The sequence below is a fragment of the Salvelinus namaycush genome, chromosome 35 (genome assembly GCF_016432855.1).
Source record: "Salvelinus namaycush isolate Seneca chromosome 35, SaNama_1.0, whole genome shotgun sequence".
Classification (NCBI taxonomy): domain Eukaryota; kingdom Metazoa; phylum Chordata; class Actinopteri; order Salmoniformes; family Salmonidae; genus Salvelinus; species Salvelinus namaycush.
The window spans coordinates 10,621,292-10,645,370 of NC_052341.1; the positions used below are offsets into that span (position 1 = coordinate 10,621,292).

At 44.0% G+C, this 24,079-nt stretch overlaps 1 protein-coding gene across 5 annotated transcripts in view; it reads left to right on the top strand.

Moving 5' to 3' along the window:
* Positions 1-4,851: 4,851 nt before the first annotated feature.
* Positions 4,852-24,079, top strand: part of map3k4 (mitogen-activated protein kinase kinase kinase 4) — a 94,804-nt gene continuing 75,576 nt past the window's right edge. For 3 of the 5 annotated variants that reach the window (XM_038974864.1, XM_038974863.1, XM_038974865.1), the window contains exon 1: positions 4,854-5,089. In XM_038974864.1, coding sequence (XP_038830792.1) covers positions 5,058-5,089 — 32 coding nt within the window. In that variant the 5' untranslated portion in view covers positions 4,854-5,057. Of the gene's footprint in view, positions 5,090-21,180; positions 21,396-24,079 lie in introns of those variants that run through there. The other 2 variants (XR_005473593.1, XM_038974866.1) reach the window with 2 other exon arrangements.

A 24,079-nucleotide genomic window follows, 5' to 3' on the forward strand; every position in this document is an offset into this window, starting at 1 on the left:
TGGCAGGTTGACAGCACTCCAAACTTCTCTCCCACATTTTCCAATGTGGAAAATCTTTCCTGAAGGGCTGAGGTTGCAGCATCAACGACGACATTAAAAAATGTCACCTCCAGCTTCTTCAGGGTATCACTCAAAGGCTCATCAAATGATTCGTATGAAAAGTGCCGCTTTGTGGACCTCAGCCTTTTTTGTTGTAGAACGGCCTCTACATTCATAGCCTCGCAAATATCCTTGGCTGATGTTTGTGCAGTCATAAACGCCTGTTGCCCTGTAGTTGCTAAGACCTCTCTCTGTCTTTCTGAGACTGACTGCAACATCCACATGCATACTGGGAGACTGCATCAGCTTGCTCACATGTTGGATCTGGCTCAAGATGTCATACCACACCACTGTACAGATGCTGAAGCGGTATGATCCCACCTCCTCTGACAAGGACTGGGCCTCAATCTTTATCACAGGGTCTCTGGTTTGATCCCTCACCTCAATCAGTGCCTCTCTCACCGCTACTGCCGGATACCTCAGTGGCTTGAAACTCTTACCTTTACTCTCCCACCTTGTCTCAGTCCACATCTTCAAAGTGATGTCCACATGTTTTTTCAGGATGGCCCATCGCTGTATGGAGGCTGACAACCAGGTTCAATGTGTGAGCTCCACATGGCACAAATAGAGCTCTTGGATTCAATTCCAGGAGTCTGGCTTGGACACCTTTGTTTTTGCCTCTCATGTTGGCCCCATTATCATAAGACTGTCCTTGTCACGCCCTGATCTGTTTCACCTGTCCTTGTGCTTGTCTCCACCCACTCCAGGTGTCGCCCATCTTCCCCATTATCCCCTGGGTACTTATACCTGTGTTCTCTGTTTGTCTGTTGCCAGTTCATCTTGTTTGTCAAGTCAACCAGTGTTATGTTTCTCAGCTCCTGCTTTTCCCCAGTCTCTCTTTTCTCACCCTCCTGGTTTTGACAATTGCCTGTCCTGACTCTGAGCCCGCCTGCCTGACCACTCTGCCTGCCCCAGAGCCTGCCTGCCGTCTGGTGCCTTTGCCCCTACTCTGGATTACCGACCCCTGCCTGCCTTGACCTGTCGTTTGCCTGCCCCTGATGTTGTAATTAACATTGTTACTTAAACACAGTCTGCACTTGGGTCTTACCTGAAACGTGATAGTCCTCTGCAGTCCTCAAAAGGAATTTTTAGCTCCTCTAATCTTTTGAGAATCAGGGATGCCAAATGTTGGCCCGTGGACTCCTCTGCAGCCAAAACCCCCATAAAATGTTCCTTTATGTGGGGCTCCTCCTTCAGTAACACAATTCTAATCACAACTGACAACTGTTCAGTGTGGCTGACATCTGAGGTGCAATCTAGAATGATTTTGCCAGCTTGTTGTCACTCACCATTATTGAATTGACCTTGCTGCTCAACAAATCAATGAGTTCATTCTGTATTTGGTGGCCAAGGTAGCTGGTGGTGTGACTCAAGGTCCCTTTTTGGACACAGTTAAGGTGCTCTTTCATGACTACATCAAATTGTGCCATCAGTTCAACCTCTTTGAGGATATTTCCATTTGATGGAGAGGACAGTGTTTCTGTGTGTCCCCATAGTGCCAGGTTTCTAATTGCCAGAGATGGCACAATAGCAGTCAGACGTGTCAACACCTCTCTCCATCTTATCCTCCCAGCCTCCATAAGTACCATCTCATGCTTATCAATTGTTTCCACTTTTTTGATCCTCATTTCCAGTTCTTTCCATGTTTTCATGCAGTTTTTGGTGTTCTGGACTGCTGTTATGTGAAGTCAGCAAAGAACTTGCAGTCTGTCAGTCCTGAGTTTGCTAAATTCATTTTCTTCTTAGAAAAGAGTTTGCAACAGAAGCAGAAGAGGCTGTTGTTTCTTTCAGAATACACCAACCAACTTCTAGGGAAGTCCCCAAGGTCTTCCTGAAACACTGGTGGTGGCAACTTCTTCCATTTTTATTTTTTACCTTTATTTAACTAGGCAAGTCAGTTAAGAACAAATTCTTATTTTCAATGACAGCCTTGTTCAGTGGCAGAAAGACAGATTTGTACCTTGTCAGCTCGGGGATTTGAACTTGCAACCTTCCGGTTACGCTCCAACGCTCTAACCACTAGGCTACCCTGCCGCCCCCATCACTCTCATTCCTTGGGAAAACAAAGTCAGCTGGTACCTCACTTGGTCATCTGCAAACTAGTTGTGTTCAAATTCTGTCAGTCAGAACTGAAGGCCAGTCAGCAGGGTCTGTAGACAGTGGTTCATCCTCAGCAGCAGGATCTGGTGGGGATGCTGCTACAGGCATTTCTAATAGAGAGCATATGGGCATTCGTTTACACACATTATTCACAGCATTTATAGTAGTGGAACATCCCACATACATACCCAGTAATAATACAATCCTCAATGTAACCTATAATATGGAAACTTAAAACTTTGCAAAAGGGAAATTATTTATTTTGTTTATGTTATGCAGGGATGCACACATAAACACATGTGCATGTATCCAGACACACACACACGTGCGCACAAACACACCTGAAGAATCCTGCTGGGGGGAAGTGGAAGAAAATGAGTCTTCATCCTCAGGTTCAGACAACATTCGTGGAGACGCCTGTGTGGCTGAAGAGGTGGATGGCTCCTCATCCTGGCCAGTGCCAGAGGGTGCTCCAAAATATTTCAGAAGTGCCCATGAATTTGCATTGAAATACAGTATGTGAGTCTGGCACCCTAAATACATTTGTTGCACAATTAAATATACATGTCATTTTGCACAATTTATCAAACTTTCAGAATAGGAACCAAATGAACCATACAACCTCCTTGGCTAATTCTAGGCATAAGACACCCCAAAAGACTCGATATATCACAAAAGATACAAAATATTAGCATAATATAGACATCTTTTAAGTTAGCCTATAGCATTGGAAATTCCCCTTACTGAGCTCAGGACCTAGTCAATACAATCACAGAAAACCTTTATGACGTCACCTCAATGAAAGTCAACCAAATCAAGAATGTGCTAGTTAGGTTGTAATCATTTTGCTGCAGGCTACACACATTATCATGATGAGACTGTGTGAAATGATATCCAATGTTATGTAAGCTAGTTGGACAGAAAACAGAATATTGTCGCCCTATGTGTAATAGCATAGCAAGCAACATAGCAACATAGACTAGCAAACATAAGTGTTATACTAGCCTATTTCATTACATGCATAATATTATACTCATAAAGAGATGACATAGCTGCATACCTTTCTCTTTTGTGTGTTTCTCCTCTTCTTCTCTCCTCTTTTTCCTAAACTGGACACCTGATGGCTTAGACCTTTTCTTATCCATTTTGGTTGATTTGGCACTGGAGCATCAATACATTACCCATCCCCCAACACTGTCAACCAAGAGTCAAGACTAAACCAATTCACCTTGGTGGTGTGCAGACTGGTTTTGTAATATTCTTAACAATTTTGCACAAACCAGAAAAAAATTCAAGAATGTGTGTGAAACTATATATCCACAGTATTATGAATGAATTGTGGTTTATTTGAAAGCATTTCGTAGTGTGGCTGATTTGACTACTTGCATTAGTACAGTACAAAGTTAGAGGTGTGCTATTTGATAGATCCCCGCTCCCCCTACCTCGGGCTTCCAGTGGGGAGACCTGAGGTCAACCTACCCTCGCCATCTCGTACTTCTGAGAGGGAGACCTTCCTAGACAGTAGCCTGCCTAGCTCACGAACTAGAATCAGGGCTCCCACTGCGACAAGGTTAATTGATCCACAGTCCCACATGGTGACATGATATCTTTGACGTGGCGTGCAAATGAGCGATAGAAAACCGATCGCGCAAATATCACCATTACGATTTTTTTTTGTGTGGGCGCCCCATGCCGCCCTGTGCGGCTGCCCATGTCGCCCATACCTAAATCCACCACTGGACACCAGAGATTATTACTTGTCAACAGAGGGATCCTGACATGTTGCATGTTAAGAAGGTGGATTTTGTAGAGATTATTGCTTTGGTTATCAACTGCACGGAGAGTGCGGCTGAAAGTTTTTTTGGGACTCGGAGGCACTACAAGGAATTCTGTCGATGAATGCTCTGCCCTCACAGGCACCTGAGCTTGTGTTGTTGGGAAGGGCCCATAAGTAAGTATTTCAGTCAACACCTGTTGTTTACTAAGCATGTGACAAATACATTTTGATTTGAACTATGAACTACTTTTTTTTTTACTTTCCCGCAATGGAATTTTTGTTTCACTTCACTGTACAGTAGGTGGCGACAATGCCCCAGTAGGGTGTAGTCTGCCATTAAACCTCAAGAAGAAGCATCGTCACCACTTTGTCAAAGATTTTTTATAAATAACCCAAGATAGACCAGAGCCTATCGTTTCCAATGGGAGCAAATTAAGCATAGTGGGTAGAACAAGCAAGGAGATCACGAGCTATTGAGATCCTATTGGCATGTTCTGGCATTTATTTGCATAATTCCGTTAGGGAATGCCTGTTTTGTGAAGTGCGCGTCTATGCGATAACAAATGTTTTTGTAAACTTTGGCAAAGGGTAAAGTCTACAAAACACAGTTCACTCTGTTTGTTGCAGATTCTAGTTTTGGAAACAGAAAACTGTATGGAGATCAAATGTTTCATCAATCAGGACATTTACAGAATGTCGGTCAAAATCCATCTCCCTTGATAATCTTTTACCACTGCCTGCCACTGGGCTTCCTCTCATCACCATATTTGGTAGTAAGTGGAAACGCCAAACGATGCTTCCATTTACACATCCGGTGAAATATCTGTCTCGCTGTTCAATGTGTGATTTGACTACTGAACGGATGATCTGTACGGGATGCCGTAGCACTCCTCCTGACTGCTGGAAAGATGGCGGCAGCGCACACTCGGGCGAGCCCCAATTCTGCAGGCGGAAAAAAATCTTAACAGAAAGACACCTTTCGCCCAGGTTTTGCAAAAAGAAAACGTGCAAACAACTATTAAACTTGCATGGTCATGGGTGGTCCCATGCACCACTAGAACCGAGCATTCCTCGACCTGCTATGGAGCCTCCGGATAATAGCGAACCTAGCAGGTAGGCGAATAATCAGTGCTACTTCGTGAAAAGAAACTACACAGCCGGGGCTTCGCCTGCTGCCACTTTGTGAGCTGAATGTGACAACCCACGCGGGTCAATTGGCGCGCTTGTAGGTCTAAAGGCAAACTACTGTCACAAAGTGGTTTGCGTGCAGTTGCAACGTTTTTGCAGCGTTAAAAGTTGCACAGTTTTTGGGAGATACATCTGTTCTCTGAAATATCACTTTGCACTGTGTTTCTATTTGTTGTGGAATTATTGGAGGGATGGAGGAAATACTTACCTAAAGAGGTAACTAACTATTTTTGACTTCGCATTCGATTTGCAACATAGAAAAGCAGCTACCTAGCAACTTGCTAGGCTAGCTATGTGGCTAAAGTTACTTTAACGGGTCGTTGAGTTTATTCAGTTTTGTCAGTTGCAAATTAACATTGCTCTTCGTTCTTGCAAAGTTTGGTAGCTATTAGTTTTCGTCAGGATTGTGGAAACATCTCTACATGTATGGCATGCACGAACTTCAATAGAACTCTATTTGAAATATGAATTTATATGTTTTAATAATTTTCTTGAATTGTTTGCTAACGTTAGCTAGCTAGTTATAGTAGCTATCTTTAAATCAGTTAACGTTAGCTAGGCAGTTCGCTAACTTACTACGCTAGGTTCCACGTCATAACTAGTTATATTTGTTGGGGACATGCATTTTATGATAAAGTGTTGTACTTGCAGCCAAAAATGTAATTAAGGCTGATATGCTGTTTTGTTAGCTATGACTTTAACTTAGAAGATGGATCTACTCATGTTTTGGAATGTATTATTTAGCTTTCCTAGAAATCAAAACTGTTCTCAGCACAGTAGGAAAAGCACATAGCTATGTGCTGCCAACACTGGCACATGAACATGATCTCGTTATAGCAACGGTTATGAAGTTTAAAAACCTTTTGTGGAACATGGTTAGCTTACTAGCTACAATAGACCACCGATTACTTAGATTGATTGAACATTTATATTATATGCTAAATTACACACCCATGAATTTCGTGCTTGCTGTTCTATGTGTGGTGATCATCATGTAAACATTGCAAATCACCAGGGGGAAAAATATTATTTCCAAGCTTGAGCTAGTTGACAGTGGACTAGTTGACAATGATGCCTGCTCTTTGTTCGGGAGATAGAATGTTGTTAACGTGTTTTCTACCTTAAGCTTTTCAGATGCCATTTGTTGTTAGCCAGGGATTGCATGTACAGTCGATGTGTATGCTCTGTATTCCACTAGAAATCGGGCTCTGAGTTATTGCTTCCAGCTGATTTTAGTGCCAGTGGAATGCATGTTGTGGAATGTTTTTGTTCTATGTGCATCTCTTTTGACCCCACACGACGTCATCGGGTTTGTTTGCCCCTGACTCGTGGCGACAGATTCTCTGGAATCCAATGTTATGTCTCTCTCCCTTGAGGCATGCAAGAGTGCCTGGCCTACATTGCATGGGGGACTGAATTTAAATGGATAGAATGATGTTCAGAGTGCAAAAATGTGTTCAATGCTTTAGTGTGGTTCTTGATTGTCTGTGTCATCACTTTGATCGTACTGGTTGGCTGTGTTTTCAATCCAAGTCTCCTTTGCAAGCACACAGACAGACTTGAATATCTAGTCACTGTACTGCTGCTGTCAGACTAGCCTGGTCCCACATCTCTCTGTGCTCTTTCCAACTCCATTGCACTCCTTGTCAAGCCGAACATGGCATGACAATTAGGTTGTTTTCACACTTGGTCCATTTCAGGCACGTTTTGTGAACTCTGTGTTTCGTAAATGTTTTTTTTGTGTGCGGTGTGAACACTCCAAAATAATTCAGACCACTCAAAAGAGCCCCAACATGAACCGAACTATCTCCAGAGGTGGTCTTTCTGTTCGCTTGAATTCCGCAGTCCTGTTCCTTTTTTTAAGACAACGTGAACACAAAACTCCCCAGGTTCGCTTGTCGTTGTTCCCCCACACTAGACTACTGCAACACCGTTCCCCCTACCATAAACCCTCACACTAGACTACTGCAAAACCGTTCCCCCTACCATAACCCCTCACACTAGACTACTGCAACACCGTTCCCCCTACCATAACCCCTCACACTAGACTACTGCAACACCGTTCCCCCTACCATAAACCCTCACACTAGACTAATGCAACACCGTTCCCCCTACCATAACCCCTCACACTAGACTACTGCAACACCGTTCCCCCTACCATAAACCCTCACACTAGACTACTGCAACACCGTTCCCCCTACCATAAACCCTCACACTAGACTACTGCAACACCGTTCCCCCTACCATAAACCCTCACACTAGACTACTGCAACACCGTTCCCCCTACCATAAACCCTCACACTAGACTACTGCAACACCGTTCCCCCTACCATAAACCCTCACACTAGACTACTGCAACACCGTTCCCCCTACCATAAACCCCTCACACTAGACTACTGCAACACCGTTCCCCCTACCATAACCCCTCACACTAGACTACTGCAACACCGTTCCCCCTACCATAACCCCTCACACTAGACTACTGCAACACCGTTCCCCCTACCATAAACCCCCACACTAGACTACTGCAACACCGTTCCCCCTACCATAAACCCTCACACTAGACTACTGCAACACCGTTCCCCCTACCATAAACCCTCACACTAGACTACTGCAACACTGTTTCCCCTACCATAACCCCTCACACTAGACTACTGCAACACCGTTCCCCCTACCATAAACCCTCACACTAGACTACTGCAACACCGTTCCCCCTACCATAAACCCTCACACTAGACTACTGCAACACCGTTCCTCCTACCATAAACCCTCACACTAGACTACTGCAACACCGTTCCCCCTACCATAAACCCTCACACTAGACTACTGCAACACCGTTTCCCCTACCATAAACCCTCACACTAGACTACTGCAACACCGTTTCCCCTACCATAAACCCTCACACTAGACTACTGCAACACCGTTCCCCCTACCATAAACCCTCACACTAGACTACTGCAACACCGTTCCCCCTACCATAAACCCTCACACTAGACTACTGCAACACCGTTCCCCCTACCATAACCCCTCACACTAGACTACTGCAACACCGTTCCCCCTACCATAAACCCTCACACTAGACTACTGCAAAACCGTTCCCCCTACCATAACCCCTCACACTAGACTACTACAACACCGTTCCCCCTACCATAACCCCTCACACTAGACTACTACAACACCGTTCCCCCTACCATAACCCCTCACACTAGACTACTGCAACACCGTTCCCCCTACCATAAACCCTCACACTAGACTACTGCAACACCGTTCCCCCTACCATAAACCCTCACACTAGACTACTGCAACACCGTTCCCCCTACCATAAACCCCCACACTAGACTACTGCAACACCGTTCCCCCTACCATAAACCCCCACACTAGACTACTGCAACACCGTTCCCCCTACCATAACCCCTCACACTAGACTACTGCAACACCGTTCCCCCTACCATAACCCCTCACACTAGACTACTGCAACACCGTTCCCCCTACCATAACCCCCCACACTAGACTACTGCAACACCGTTCCCCCTACCATAACCCCTCACACTAGACTACTGCAACACCGTTCCCCCTACCATAACCCCTCACACTAGACTACTGCAACACCGTTCCCCCTACCATAAACCCTCACACTAGACTACTGCAACACCGTTCCCCCTACCATAACCCCTCACACTAGACTACTGTAACACCGTTCCCCCTACCATAACCCCTCACACTAGACTACTGCAACACCGTTCCCCCTACCATAAACCCTCACACTAGACTACTGCAACACTGTTCCCCCTACCATAACCCCTCACACTAGACTACTGCAACACCGTTCCCCCTACCATAAACCCTCACACTAGACTACTGCAACACCGTTCCCCCTACCATAACCCCTCACACTAGACTACTGCAACACCGTTCCCCCTACCATAAACCCCCACACTAGACTACTGCAACACCGTTCCCCCTACCATAAACCCTCACACTAGACTACTGCAACACCGTTCCCCCTACCATAAACCCTCACACTAGACTACTGCAACACCGTTCCCCCTACCATAAACCCTCACACTAGACTACTGCAACACCGTTCCCCCTACCATAAACCCTCACACTAGACTACTGCAACACCGTTCCCCCTACCATAAACCCTCACACTAGACTACTGCAACACTGTTCCCCCTACCATAACCCCTCACACTAGACTACTGCAACACCGTTCCCCCTACCATAAACCCTCACACTAGACTACTGCAACACCGTTCCCCCTACCATAACCCCTCACACTAGACTACTGCAACACCGTTCCCCCTACCATAAACCCCCACACTAGACTACTGCAACACCGTTCCCCCTACCATAAACCCTCACACTAGACTACTGCAACACCGTTCCCCCTACCATAAACCCTCACACTAGACTACTGCAACACCGTTCCCCCTACCATAAACCCTCACACTAGACTACTGCAACACCGTTCCCCCTACCATAAACCCTCACACTAGACTACTGCAACACCGTTCCCCCTACCATAAACCCTCACACTAGACTACTGCAACACCGTTCCCCCTACCATAAACCCCTCACACTAGACTACTGCAACACCGTTCCCCCTACCATAACCCCTCACACTAGACTACTGCAACACCGTTCCCCCTACCATAACCCCTCACACTAGACTACTGCAACACCGTTCCCCCTACCATAAACCCCCACACTAGACTACTGCAACACCGTTCCCCCTACCATAAACCCTCACACTAGACTACTGCAACACCGTTCCCCCTACCATAAACCCTCACACTAGACTACTGCAACACTGTTTCCCCTACCATAACCCCTCACACTAGACTACTGCAACACCGTTCCCCCTACCATAAACCCTCACACTAGACTACTGCAACACCGTTCCCCCTACCATAAACCCTCACACTAGACTACTGCAACACCGTTCCTCCTACCATAAACCCTCACACTAGACTACTGCAACACCGTTCCCCCTACCATAAACCCTCACACTAGACTACTGCAACACCGTTTCCCCTACCATAAACCCTCACACTAGACTACTGCAACACCGTTCCCCCTACCATAAACCCTCACACTAGACTACTGCAACACCGTTCCCCCTACCATAAACCCTCACACTAGACTACTGCAACACCGTTCCCCCTACCATAACCCCTCACACTAGACTACTGCAACACCGTTCCCCCTACCATAAACCCTCACACTAGACTACTGCAAAACCGTTCCCCCTACCATAACCCCTCACACTAGACTACTACAACACCGTTCCCCCTACCATAACCCCTCACACTAGACTACTACAACACCGTTCCCCCTACCATAACCCCTCACACTAGACTACTGCAACACCGTTCCCCCTACCATAAACCCTCACACTAGACTACTGCAACACCGTTCCCCCTACCATAAACCCTCACACTAGACTACTGCAACACCGTTCCCCCTACCATAAACCCCCACACTAGACTACTGCAACACCGTTCCCCCTACCATAAACCCCCACACTAGACTACTGCAACACCATTCCCCCTACCATAACCCCTCACACTAGACTACTGCAACACCGTTCCCCCTACCATAAACCCTCACACTAGACTACTGCAACACCGTTCCCCCTACCATAACCCCCCACACTAGACTACTGCAACACTGTTTCCCCTACCATAACCCCTCACACTAGACTACTGCAACACCGTTCCCCCTACCATAAACCCCCACACTAGACTACTGCAACACCGTTCCCCCTACCATAAACCCTCACACTAGACTACTGCAACACCGTTCCCCCTACCATAAACCCTCACACTAGACTACTGCAACACTGTTTCCCCTACCATAACCCCTCACACTAGACTACTGCAACACCGTTCCCCCTACCATAAACCCTCACACTAGACTACTGCAACACCGTTCCCCCTACCATAAACCCTCACACTAGACTACTGCAACACCGTTCCTCCTACCATAAACCCTCACACTAGACTACTGCAACACCGTTCCCCCTACCATAAACCCTCACACTAGACTACTGCAACACCGTTTCCCCTACCATAAACCCTCACACTAGACTACTGCAACACCGTTCCCCCTACCATAAACCCTCACACTAGACTACTGCAACACCGTTCCCCCTACCATAAACCCTCACACTAGACTACTGCAACACCGTTCCCCCTACCATAACCCCTCACACTAGACTACTGCAACACCGTTCCCCCTACCATAAACCCTCACACTAGACTACTGCAAAACCGTTCCCCCTACCATAACCCCTCACACTAGACTACTGCAACACCGTTCCCCCTACCATAACCCCTCACACTAGACTACTGCAACACCGTTCCCCCTACCATAAACCCTCACACTAGACTACTGCAACACCGTTCCCCCTACCATAACCCCCCACACTAGACTACTGCAACACCGTTCCCCCTACCATAACCCCTCACACTAGACTACTGCAACACCGTTCCCCCTACCATAACCCCTCACACTAGACTACTGCAACACCGTTCCCCCTACCATAAACCCTCACACTAGACTACTGCAACACCGTTCCCCCTACCATAACCCCTCACACTAGACTACTGCAACACCGTTCCCCCTACCATAAACCCCCGCACTAGACTACTGCAACACCGTTTCCCCTACCATAAACCCTCACACTAGACTACTGCAACACCGTTCCCCCTACCATAACCCCTCACACTAGACTACTGCAACACCGTTCCCCCTACCATAAACCCTCACACTAGACTACTGCAAAACCGTTCCCCCTACCATAAACCCTCACACTAGACTACTGCAACACCGTTCCCCCTACCATAAACCCTCACACTAGACTACTGCAACACCGTTCCCCCTACCATAACCCCTCACACTAGACTACTGCAACACCGTTCCCCCTACCATAACCCCTCACACTAGACTACTGCAACACCGTTCCCCCTACCATAAACCCTCACACTAGACTACTGCAACACCGTTCCCCCTACCATAAACCCCCACACTAGACTACTGCAACACCGTTCCCCCTACCATAAACCCCCACACTAGACTACTGCAACACCGTTTCCCCTACCATAAACCCTCACACTAGACTACTGCAACACCGTTCCCCCTACCATAAACCCTCACACTAGACTACTGCAACACCGTTCCCCCTACCATAAACCCTCACACTAGACTACTGCAACACCGTTCCCCCTACCATAAACCCTCACACTAGACTACTGCAACACCGTTCCCCCTACCATAAACCCTCACACTAGACTACTGCAACACCGTTCCCCCTACCATAACCCCTCACACTAGACTACTGCAACACCGTTCCCCCTACCATAACCCCTCACACTAGACTACTGCAACACCGTTCCCCCTACCATAAACCCTCACACTAGACTACTGCAACACCGTTCCCCCTACCATAAACCCTCACACTAGACTACTGCAACACCGTTCCCCCTACCATAAACCCTCACACTAGACTACTGCAACACCGTTCCCCCTACCATAAACCCTCACACTAGACTACTGCAACACCGTTCCCCCTACCATAACCCCTCACACTAGACTACTGCAACACCGTTCCCCCTACCATAAACCCTCACACTAGACTACTGCAACACCGTTCCCCCTACCATAAACCCTCACACTAGACTACTGCAACACCGTTCCCCCTACCATAAACCCTCACACTAGACTACTGCAACACCGTTCCCCCTACCATAACCCCTCACACTAGACTACTGCAACACCGTTCCCCCTACCATAAACCCCCACACTAGACTACTGCAACACCGTTCCCCCTACCATAAACCCTCACACTAGACTACTGCAACACCGTTCCCCCTACCATAAACCCTCACACTAGACTACTGCAACACCGTTCCCCCTACCATAAACCCCCACACTAGACTACTGCAACACCGTTCCCCCTACCATAAACCCCCACACTAGACTACTGCAACACCGTTCCCCCTACCATAAACCCCCACACTAGACTACTGCAACACCGTTCCCCCTACCATAAACCCTCACACTAGACTACTGCAACACCGTTCCCCCTACCATAAACCCTCACACTAGACTACTGCAACACCGTTCCCCCTACCATAAACCCTCACACTAGACTACTGCAACACCGTTCCCCCTACCATAAACCCTCACACTAGACTACTGCAACACCGTTCCCCCTACCATAAACCCTCACACTAGACTACTGCAACACCGTTCCCCCTACCATAAACCCTCACACTAGACTACTGCAACACCGTTCCCCCTACCATAAACCCTCACACTAGACTACTGCAACACCGTTCCCCCTACCATAAACCCTCACACTAGACTACTGCAACACCGTTCCCCCTACCATAAACCCTCACACTAGGGGGGTCATAATCAAAAGCAACAGTCAGTATCTGGTGTGGCCACCAGCAGCATTAAGAACTACAGTGCATCTCCTCATGGACTGCACCAGATTTGCCAGTTCTTGCTGTGAGATGTTACCCCACTCTTCCACCAAGGCACCTGCAAGTTCCCGGAAATTTCTGGGGGGAATGGCCCTAGCCCTCACCCTTTGATCCAACAGGTCCCAGACGTGCTCAATGGGATTGAGATCTGGGCTCTTCACTGGCCATGGCAGAACACTGACATTCCTGTCTTGCAGGAAATCACGCACAGAACAAGCAGTATGGCTGGTGGCATTGTGATGCTGGAGGGTCATGTCAGGATGAGCCTGCGGGAAGGGTACCACATGAGGGAGGAGGATGTCTTCCCAGTAACGCATAGCGTTGAGATTGCCTGCAATGACAACAAGCTCAGTCCGATAACGCTGTGACACACCACCACAGACCATGACGGACCCTCCACTTCAAAATCGATCCCGCTCCAGAGTAGAAGTCAACCGGTTATGATTTTTCAACGCCGATAACGATTATTGCAGGACCAAAAAAAGCCGATACCGATTAATCAGCCGATTTTTATATATATTTGTAATAATGACAGTTACATCAATACTGAATGAACAATGAACCCTTTTATTTGACCTTCTTTGGGACTGGGGGGCAGTATTGAGTAGCTTGGATAAAAAGGTGCCCAGAGTAAACTGCCTGCTACTCAGTCCTAAAAGCTAGAATATGCATTTAATTAGTAGATTTGGATAGAAAACACTCTGAAGTTTCTAAAACTTTGAGTGATGTCTGTGAGTATAACAGAACTCATATGGCAGGCAAAAACCTGAGAAAAAATCCAACCAGGAAGTGGGAAATCTGAGGTTTGTAGTTTTTCAACTCATTGCCTATCGACTATACAGTGTCTATGGGGTCATATTGCACCTCCTAAGGCTTCCACTAGATGTCAACAGTCTTTAGAACCTTGTTTGATCCTTCTACTGTGAAGGAGGGGGGAATGAAACTATTGGTTTCAAATATTTTATGAGTAGACTTTGCTATTCTCTTCTTCAACATAATTCGCTGTTGCTCCAATTAAGGCCAGTATGCTCCAATTAAGGCCAGTATGCTCCAATTAAGGCCAGTATGCTCCAATTAAGGCCAGTATGCTCCAATTAAGGCCAGTATGCTCCAATTAAGGCCAGTATGCTCCAATTAAGGCCAGTATGCTCCAATTAAGGCCAGTATGCTCCAATTAAGGCCAGTATGCTCCAATTAAGGCCAGTATGCTCCAATTAAGGCCAGTATGCTCCAATTAAGGCCAGTGTGCATTGAAACACATTGATAGTTTGTTTATCCCTAATATTCAATGAACATGAGCATAAATTATTTTTGTTCAGATTTTAAGTTGATTTAAAACACACAAACTACAGTTATGCATGTCGTGCATCTACCCATGGTGCCTTTACCAAGATTCAAAACAATTAGGAATCATTGTGCTCAGAATGTTAGGGTTGAGGGATATCAGAGATACAAAAATCTACAGGTGGTGGATAAAAATGCAAACAAATGACAGAGAAGATGATGACTATTGGGAGACTACTCGTGTCTTTGTCTTTAATTCATCTAGGTGATTCTGTTTGGTCCACCTGTACTTTATTTAATACACGGTAGAGCGGGAGATTTGAAACGGTCTTCAGATACGCTTTAGGAAGATGAGTTGAACTAATTAACAAGAATAGCAGTACTGCAAATGTGAATTAGCTTTCAGATAATTCCTAAAAAGTTGTGTTCTGGTCTTTGTTGCATGGCGTCTTATCCACAGAGGGCCAGTGTGGGTGCAGGTTTGTGTTCTAAGCAATAACACACCTGATTTGACTAATGTCTTGATTGAAGTCTTAGTTGAATCAGGCGTGTACTGGTCAGCAAGAACAAAAGCCCAAGACCACATTGTTCTCTGTGGATACAATTGGACACCCCCTGTTTTAAGTGCTACTTTCATGATGAATAGCAATGATCATTTTATTTTACCTTTAGGGGTGATTAATATAATGTAATTTTATATGACAAGTGTCAGTTTGTAATAGAGGTCGACCGATTTATGATTTTTCGATACCGGTTATTGGAGGACCAAAAAAGCTGATACCGATTTAATCAGCAGGTTAAAAAAAAAAAAAAACATTTAAACATTTATTTATTTTTTTAAATTTGTGATAATGACAGTTACAACAATACTGAATGAACACTTATTTTAACTTAATATAATACATTAATAAAATCAATTTAGCCTCAAATAAATAATGAAACGTTCAATTTGGTTAAAATAATGCAAAAACAAAGTGTTGGATAAGAAAGTAAAAGTGCAATATGTGCCATGTAAGAAAGCTAACGTTTAAGTTCCTTGCTCAGAACATGAGAACATATGAAAGCTGGTGGTTCCTTTTTAACATGAGTCTTCAATATTCCCAGGTAAGAAGTTTTAGGTTGTCGTTATTATAGGACTATTTCTCTCTCTACGATTTGTATTTCATATACATTTGACTATTGGATGCTCTTATAGGCACTTTAGTATTGCCAATGTAACAGTAAAGCTTCCGTCCCTCTCCTCGCTCCTACCTGGGCTCGAACCAGGAACACATCGACAACAGCCACCCTCGAAGCAGCGTTACCCATGCAGAGCAAGGGGAACAACTACAAGTCTCAGAGCGAGTGACGTTTGAAACGCTATTAGCGCGCACCCCGCTAACTAGTTAGCCATTTCACATCGGTTACACAAGCCTAATCTCGGGAGTTGATAGGCTTGAAGTCATAAACAGCGCAATGCTTGAAGCATTGCGAAGAGCTGCTGGCAAAACACATGAAAGTGCTGTTTGAATGAATGCTTACGAGCCTGCTGGTGCCTACCATCGCTCAGTCAGACTGCTCTGTCAAATCATAGACTTAATTATAACATAACACACAGAAATACGAGCCTTAGGTCATTAATATGGTCGAATCCGGAAACTATCATTTCGAAAACAAAACGTTTATTCTTTCAGTGAAATACGGAACCGTTCCGTATTTTATCTAACTGGTGGCATCCATCTAAATATTCCTGTTACATTGCACAACCTTCAATGTTATGTCATAATTACGTAGAATTCTGGCAAATTAATTCGCAATGAGCCAGGCGGCCCAAACTGTTGCATATACCCTGGCTCTACGTGCAATGAACGCAAGAGAAGTGACACAATTTCACCTGGTTAATATTGCCTACTAACCTGTACTAACCTGTGTACAGCAAATGAAAGACAAGCATCTTGTGAATCCAGCCAATATTTCCGATTTCTTAAGTGTTTTACAGCGAAAACACAATATAGCGTTATATTAGCTTACCACAATAGCCAGAAACACAAGCCATTTACCAGCAGCAAAAGTTAGCGATCGTAACAAACCAGCAAAAGATATATAATTTTTGACTAACCTTGATAAGCTTCATCAGATGACAGTCCTATAACATCAGGTTATACATACACTTATGTTTTGTTCGAAAATGTGCATATTTAGAGCTGAAATCAGTGGTTATACATTGTGCTAACGTAGCATCTTTTTCCCACAACGTCCGGATATTTTTCTGATACTCACATATTCTGACCAAATAACTATTCATAAACATTACTAAAAAATACATGTTATATAGGAAATGATAGATACACTAGTTCTTAATGCAATCGCCGTGTTAGAATTCTAAAAATAACTTCATTACGACATGCAGTTTACGTTATGGCGAGAGAGTGCCCAAAAGCTGGGCGCAAACTATTAGTAAACATGTTCCGACAGATATATGAAATAGCATCATAAATGGGTCCTACTTTTGTTGAGCTTCCATCAGAATGTTGTACAAGGGGTCCTTTGTCGGGAACAATCGTTGTTTGGTTTTAGAATGGCATTTTTCCCTCTCGAATGAGCAAGCAAAACTAGCTAAGTGGCGCTAAGCTCTCCTTCGTCACCAAACGCAAAGAACGCAACACGTCTAAACTCCCGAAAAAATTTCAATAATCTAATAAAACTATATTGAAAAAACATACTTTACGATGATATCTTCACATTTATCAAATAAAATCAAAGCCGGAGATATAAGACGTCTATAACGATTGCTTTTCAGAAGCCAATACTGGTGACCTTTATGCGCTTCCTGAACAAACAAATTCTGGGGTCATGTCATTCCAAGCTGTCTCTTTTGACCATAGAAAGAGATTGAGACCCCATTTCACCTCTCACAGCCTATTGACATCTAGTGGAAGGCGTATGAAGTGCATGTATAGTCATAAATCTCAAGCAAAATGATAGGGAGGGCCTGGAACAGAGCCTCGATTTCAGATTTTTCACTTTCTGACAGGAAGTTTGCTGCAAAATGAGTTCTGTTTTACTCACAGATATAATTCAAACGGTTTTAGAAACTTGAGTGTTTTCTATCCAATAGTAATAATAATATGCATATTGTACGAGCAAGAATAGAGTACGAGGCCGTTTAAATTGGGCACGATTTTCCCCCAAAGTGTAAATAGCGCCCTCTATCCTCAACAGGTTAACTGACTTGCCTAGTTAAATAAAGGTGTAAAAAAATATTTGCAAAATCGGCGTCCAAAAATACCGATTTTCGATTGTTATGAAAACTTGAAATCGGCCCTAATTAATCGGCCATTCCGATTTAATCGGTCGACCTCTTGTTTGTAAGTTTTGAACATTAATTGTTTAACTTAAGGATTAGGGGTGGAGTTTACACTTTTGGGGAAAATCGTTCAAAATTTAAAACTGCCTCCTACTCAATTCTTGCTCGTACAATATGCATATTATTATTAATATTGGATAGAAAACACTCTCTAGTTTCTAAAACAGTTCTAATTATTTCTCTAAGTGAAACAGAACTATTTTTACAGGACATTTCCTATCCGGAAGTGAGATTTCCAATATCGAGGTCTCTCTTCAAAGGCTTGTCTATAAAAGGGCTTGTCACTTATGACTGTAGAAACACGCCATACGCCTTCCCCTGGGTGTCATGCGGAAGTGAGAGAAGAAATGAGGTGATTATCTCGTTCAGGGGTTGAATACAACCTCTTTGATTGAGAGGACCGCCATTTTTTTTTTTTTTGGGAGGCGCGAATTTGGACCTGGTATCGCCTCCTGGAAAACGTTCGTTATTGATGAATATGATCTCTGGCTTCGATTTTATTCGATACATGTCACAATAGCATCCTAAAGTATGTTTTTTCAATATATTTTAATTATATTATTGAAATTTATTCTGGACTTTAGACGTGATGCGACGCAAGAATTTTGTCAAGATGGAGAGGTTAGCGTCGCACTGCCAGTGTGCTTGCTAATTCAAGAGGGAAATCGTTCGTTCTGGATCGAAATAAAGACGTTTCTGAACAAAGGACCCCTTGGAGAACATTCTGATGGAAGATCAACAAAGATAAGGACCCAATTTGGGATGCTTTTTCATATATCTGTCGAACTGTGCTATGCTACCGTTCGACTAGAATCAATGATGCTGTGTGCTAGCTAATGTAGTAAGCTAATATAACGATATATTGTGTTTTCGCTGTAAAACACTTAGAAAATCGGAAATATTAGCTATATTCACAAGATCTTTGTCTTTCATTTGCTATCCACCATATATTTTTCTGAAATGTTTTATGATGTGTAATTAGGTAGTTGACGTTGGTGTCTATTTACTCTGGCTGCTCCCGTGCTATTTCTGACTAACTATGATGGTAGCTATGATGGTAGCAGTAATGTAAAACTGATTTATAGCTCAAATATGCACATTTTTTGAACAAAACATAGATTTATTGTGTAACATGTTATAGGACTGTCATCTGAGGGAGTTGTTTCTAGGTTAGTTAGGTTGGTTCTAGGTTAGTTAGGTTGGCTTTGTGCATGCTACCTGCATGCTACCGGTGCTGTGAAAAATGTCTGTCTATCTTTTGTATTTGGTGGTGAGCTAACATAAATATACGTGGTGTTTTCGCTGTAAAACATTTTAAAAATCAGAAATAGTTGCTATATTCACAAGATCTTTGTCTTTCATTTGCTATCCACCATATATTTTTCTGAAATGTTTTATGATGTGTAATTAGGTAGTTGACGTTGGTGTCTGTATTTACTCTGGCTACTCCCGTGCTATTTCTGACTTTAGCTATGATGGTAGCAGTAATGTAAAACTGATTTATAGCTCAAATATGCACATTTTTTGAACAAAACATAGATTTATTGTGTAACATGTTATAGGACTGTCATCTGAGGGAGTTGTTTCTAGGTTAGTTAGGTTGGTTCTAGGTTAGTTAGGTTGGCTTTGTGCATGCTACCTGCATGCTACCGGTGCTGTGAAAAATGTCTGTCCTCTTTTGTATTTGGTGGTGAGCTAACATAAATATACGTGGTGTTTTTGCTGTAATACATTTAAAAAATCGGACATGTTTTCTGGATTCACAAGATGTTTATCTTTCAAATGCTGTATTGGACTTGTTAATGTGTGAAAGTTAAATATTTAAAAAAAAATGTTTTTGAATTTCCCGCTCTGCCTTTTCAGTGGAATGTGGGAGGAGTTCCGCTAGCGGAACCCCTGTCCTAGACAGGTTAAGAGGTGGGCGTATTTGGAACACCCATTGGCTTAAAGCGTACGGTCGGTACCCATTAAGCCCAGTCCGGACTTTTCACATATTTGTCTTATTAAAACACCTAAGTAAAGTCATAACTTCACAAGAGATTTAAATATTTGTCTCATTAAAACATGAAATTAATCTTTCATTTTTTATATCCACTTTTCTAACATATACTGCTCTCATTTTTGTAAAATGTCAACTCTGATTTTGGTGGGCTTAATAGGTATACCTACCCTGCTCGTGGTTATGCAGCTGCAGCGTATGGGTGGGGACTGGGGAACTTGAAGTTCCTCTCTTCCAGGAATCGGTTTGTGCACTGCAGGCTCATTGTATTTTTGTCCTAACTCGTAGGCTGCATCCCACATAGCTCCCTATTACCCTTATAGTGCACTACTCTGGTCAAAAGCAGTGCACTATATTGGGTGGCATTTGGGACTAAGACATAAACATGCCCTGCAGGCAAGGCACTTACTGGAGGGCCCTCTGGTTTTGACCAATGTTTTTCCGGAAAAGCGGGGAAAACCTCAAAGGCTGGAACTGGGATTGCTTTGGGCTTGAATTTTATAGCAATGATGTCATATTGTCAATAGTAGAGTTCCAAGTTCCAACACAGCTGCCCTCTCCTCCCACCTCTAGAGTCCCTGCCTGCATCCCAAATGGGGAAATGTCACCCTATTCCCTTTAGGTCCTGTTCAAAAGTAGTGCACTATGTAGGGAGTAGGGTGCCATTTGGGACACAGACCCCTCTCTGTCCGGCATGTGCAGAACATAGAGGGAGAGAGACCAACAAACAACAAGGAACATGATTGTGCAACACTGTCTGCCTGTTCGAGTTAAGGTCACCCCTGTCCCTGACTGTAAGACAAGATCATTTGCAAACATGTTTAAAAATGCATGCACAGCACTCACTATTCATTTCTCATGCCAACCATTGCAAGGAGGAACAGGACAGATCTTTTGTCAGTGCTTTCTTGCTAACATTCAGGCACTCTCGCATGCATTCCAGGGATTTCAGGATGTGGTGTAGTACTGCATAGAGGAGAGGATAGGCGCCTCATGGCCCGAAGCATGAGGAACCTGTGGCTAGAACTCATTAATGCAACACACTGGAACACACTGAACACTCTGGAACCCCCCAGGCTAGCACTCCTAAACTTTGGCTGACACTTGGTATTTTTTTCTTATTTTCTCTAACCATCTCGCTCTCGCTATTTCTTTCTTGTCTCTCTCTCTCTCTCTTTACCCCTATCTGTCTCTCTCATATAAACAGCTGCAGCACCTGTTTGTGCATGTGTGAAAAAGACTGGTTGCGTGTCATGCCACCATGCGATTCAGGACGGAAGGTTATTCAGGCCATCATCATTACATGATTGTCTGTTTACATTGTGCCCTGGCTAGCACAGGTTTGTGTTAGCGGGCAGGGCAAGCTTTTCATAGTTTTACTTTAATTATCGTATTGTCTGCCAAGGCTGTGGTTGCAGGATGTTGAGTAGGCCTAGCTCTGTATGGACTTGGGTTGTAAGTGTACTGACGTTTTTGTGTTATGTGAGTCCAGAGGATGCACAGTTTAGACCCTCTGTTCTCCCATGGATCTAAAGCAGTGGCAGAGCATTCCAATCCAGGCTGTGCTGTTCTAGATTAACAGCTGGTCTCTCAGGGGTTGCAGGGTTCTGTTTCAGTGTTGTCATAAGTATTGCGCAGCAAGTAGCACACAAATGATGACTGTTCCTTTTTGCAAAATGATTTTGCCCAGGGTTCAAGCTCATTCTTCATGTTATCTAAACATGCTGTAGTGTGTGGTGTGTGTTTACTGCATGCATGCACAGGTGTGGGCCTGTGCTGTGCACTGTGTGTGGGGTCCAATGTGTCTGTCCGGGTGGCATCAGTCACATATTCGCACTGTTTCCTGAGCAGGGTGGGGTCAGGTTTGTTCTGTTTTCTATTTGTTGTATTTTCCATTTGGTTCAGATTCTGCTGTCATTCTGCTGGTCTTACAGAGAAGGATGTTGAGGAGCTACAGATGCATGTAACACAGGAATAGTAATTGCATAGATAACTTGCATAGGAAAAAAAAGAAGCTCAATTGCACCCTTCAGTCTTTAAAAAGAATAAGGCTATGCTCTGGCATAGTAATGGATCTTATCTGAAATCACGCAGTTAAAGAGTAACATTTTAGTGACCTATCTTTCCAGAGTGGCCTCATCACTTTCACATGTGGTTGTGTGAACTGCTGTAACGGATGAAGCTTTCACATCATCATTGCTTTAACAGCTTAATACTTGCTACATTGAAAAGTGGTCAACAGGCACATGTTTTCATGTAAAAGTGACCCAGAAATGCTCCCCCCTAAAAAAAGGTCCTCCTCTCCTCAGAAGCTTGTTTCTCCTGCAAAAAAAAAAAAAACCTCTCCCCCCCCTCTCTTGACTTAACAATCATTTGATCCCATTCAGGTGGTGGGGCTATAGGCATTGTGAGCAAGTCTGCTTCTCAAACGGTACCCTATAGCACCTATCCTGGTGCTATGGGGGGTCAAAAGTCACTAAAGTCACCCCCACAAATAATAATAAAGAATTCTCATTTCGAAATAATGCTTTTTAGCCTATACATTGACGGAAATACCAGTTGATGTAAATACATTTGACAGGTCATGCTTATCGGTCAATGGGTTAATTTGCATAATTTTGTGTAATTAAGTTGTCACGTGTGTGTATGTATTTTATTATCACACTTGCACAGCATACAGATATAGAGCCTTTTGAGGGGAAAATCTGTCAGACAGCGCTTTTATAAGCCCACTCATTGCGCAACAATTCTAAACCTGTGTTAAAAATAGCTTTTTTTATTTCTGAACTGGTAATTGAAGCGTGCTTCACATTCGCCATTCAAATGCAATGGAAGGCAGGCTTCATCGGTGTGTGTCACCACTTTGCAATGAGCTTTAGGCAGTATGCATTTTGAAAACATATAGCTTCTTAATTGTTTTAAAAGTTTTACTGCATATTATGGGGCATGTTTTACAGTAACCTATGCAAAATCCGACAATATCCGTGGAGGCAATTTTATAAAGACGTCCATTTGCCATTGAAACCAGTAGGCTATTTATCTCATGTTCTATTGGTTTTCAACTTTCTTTTACTGTCCGGTAGCCAAATGTATATTTGTGTGTAGCTTACTGCCTCGTTGTGCGCATTGCTGCGCTAATAACGTTGAGAAATAATCGTTCAACATTTTAAGCTAAAAGTTCTGATCTGTTACATGCATTTCTTTTAACTAAGGAAATTGTGTTACTTCTCTTGCGTTCTGTGCAACAGTCAGGGTATATGCAGCAGTTGGGGCCACCTGGCTCGTTGCGAACTGTGTGAAGACCATTTCTTCCTAACAAAGACAGCCAACTTCGCCAAACGGGGGATGATTTAACAAAAGCTCTTTTGCGAAAAAAGCACAATCGTTGCACAAATGTACCTAACCGTAAACATCAATGCCTTTCTTAAAATCAATACACAGAAGTATATATTTTTTAAACCTGCATATTTTAGTTAAAATAAATGCATGTTAGCAGGCAATATTAACTAGGCAAATAGTGTCACTTCTCTTGCGTTCAGCGCAAGCAGAGTCAGGGTATATGCAACAGTTTGGGCCGCCTGGCTCGTTGCAAACTAATTTGCCAGAATTTTACGTAATTATGACAGCATTGAAGGTTGTGCAATGTAACAAGAATATTTAGACTTATGGATGCCACCTGTTAGATAAAATATGGAACGGCTCCGTATTTCACTGAAAGAATAAACGTTTTGTTTTCGAAATGTTAGTTTCCGGATTTGACCATATTAATGACCTAAGGCTCGTATTTCTGT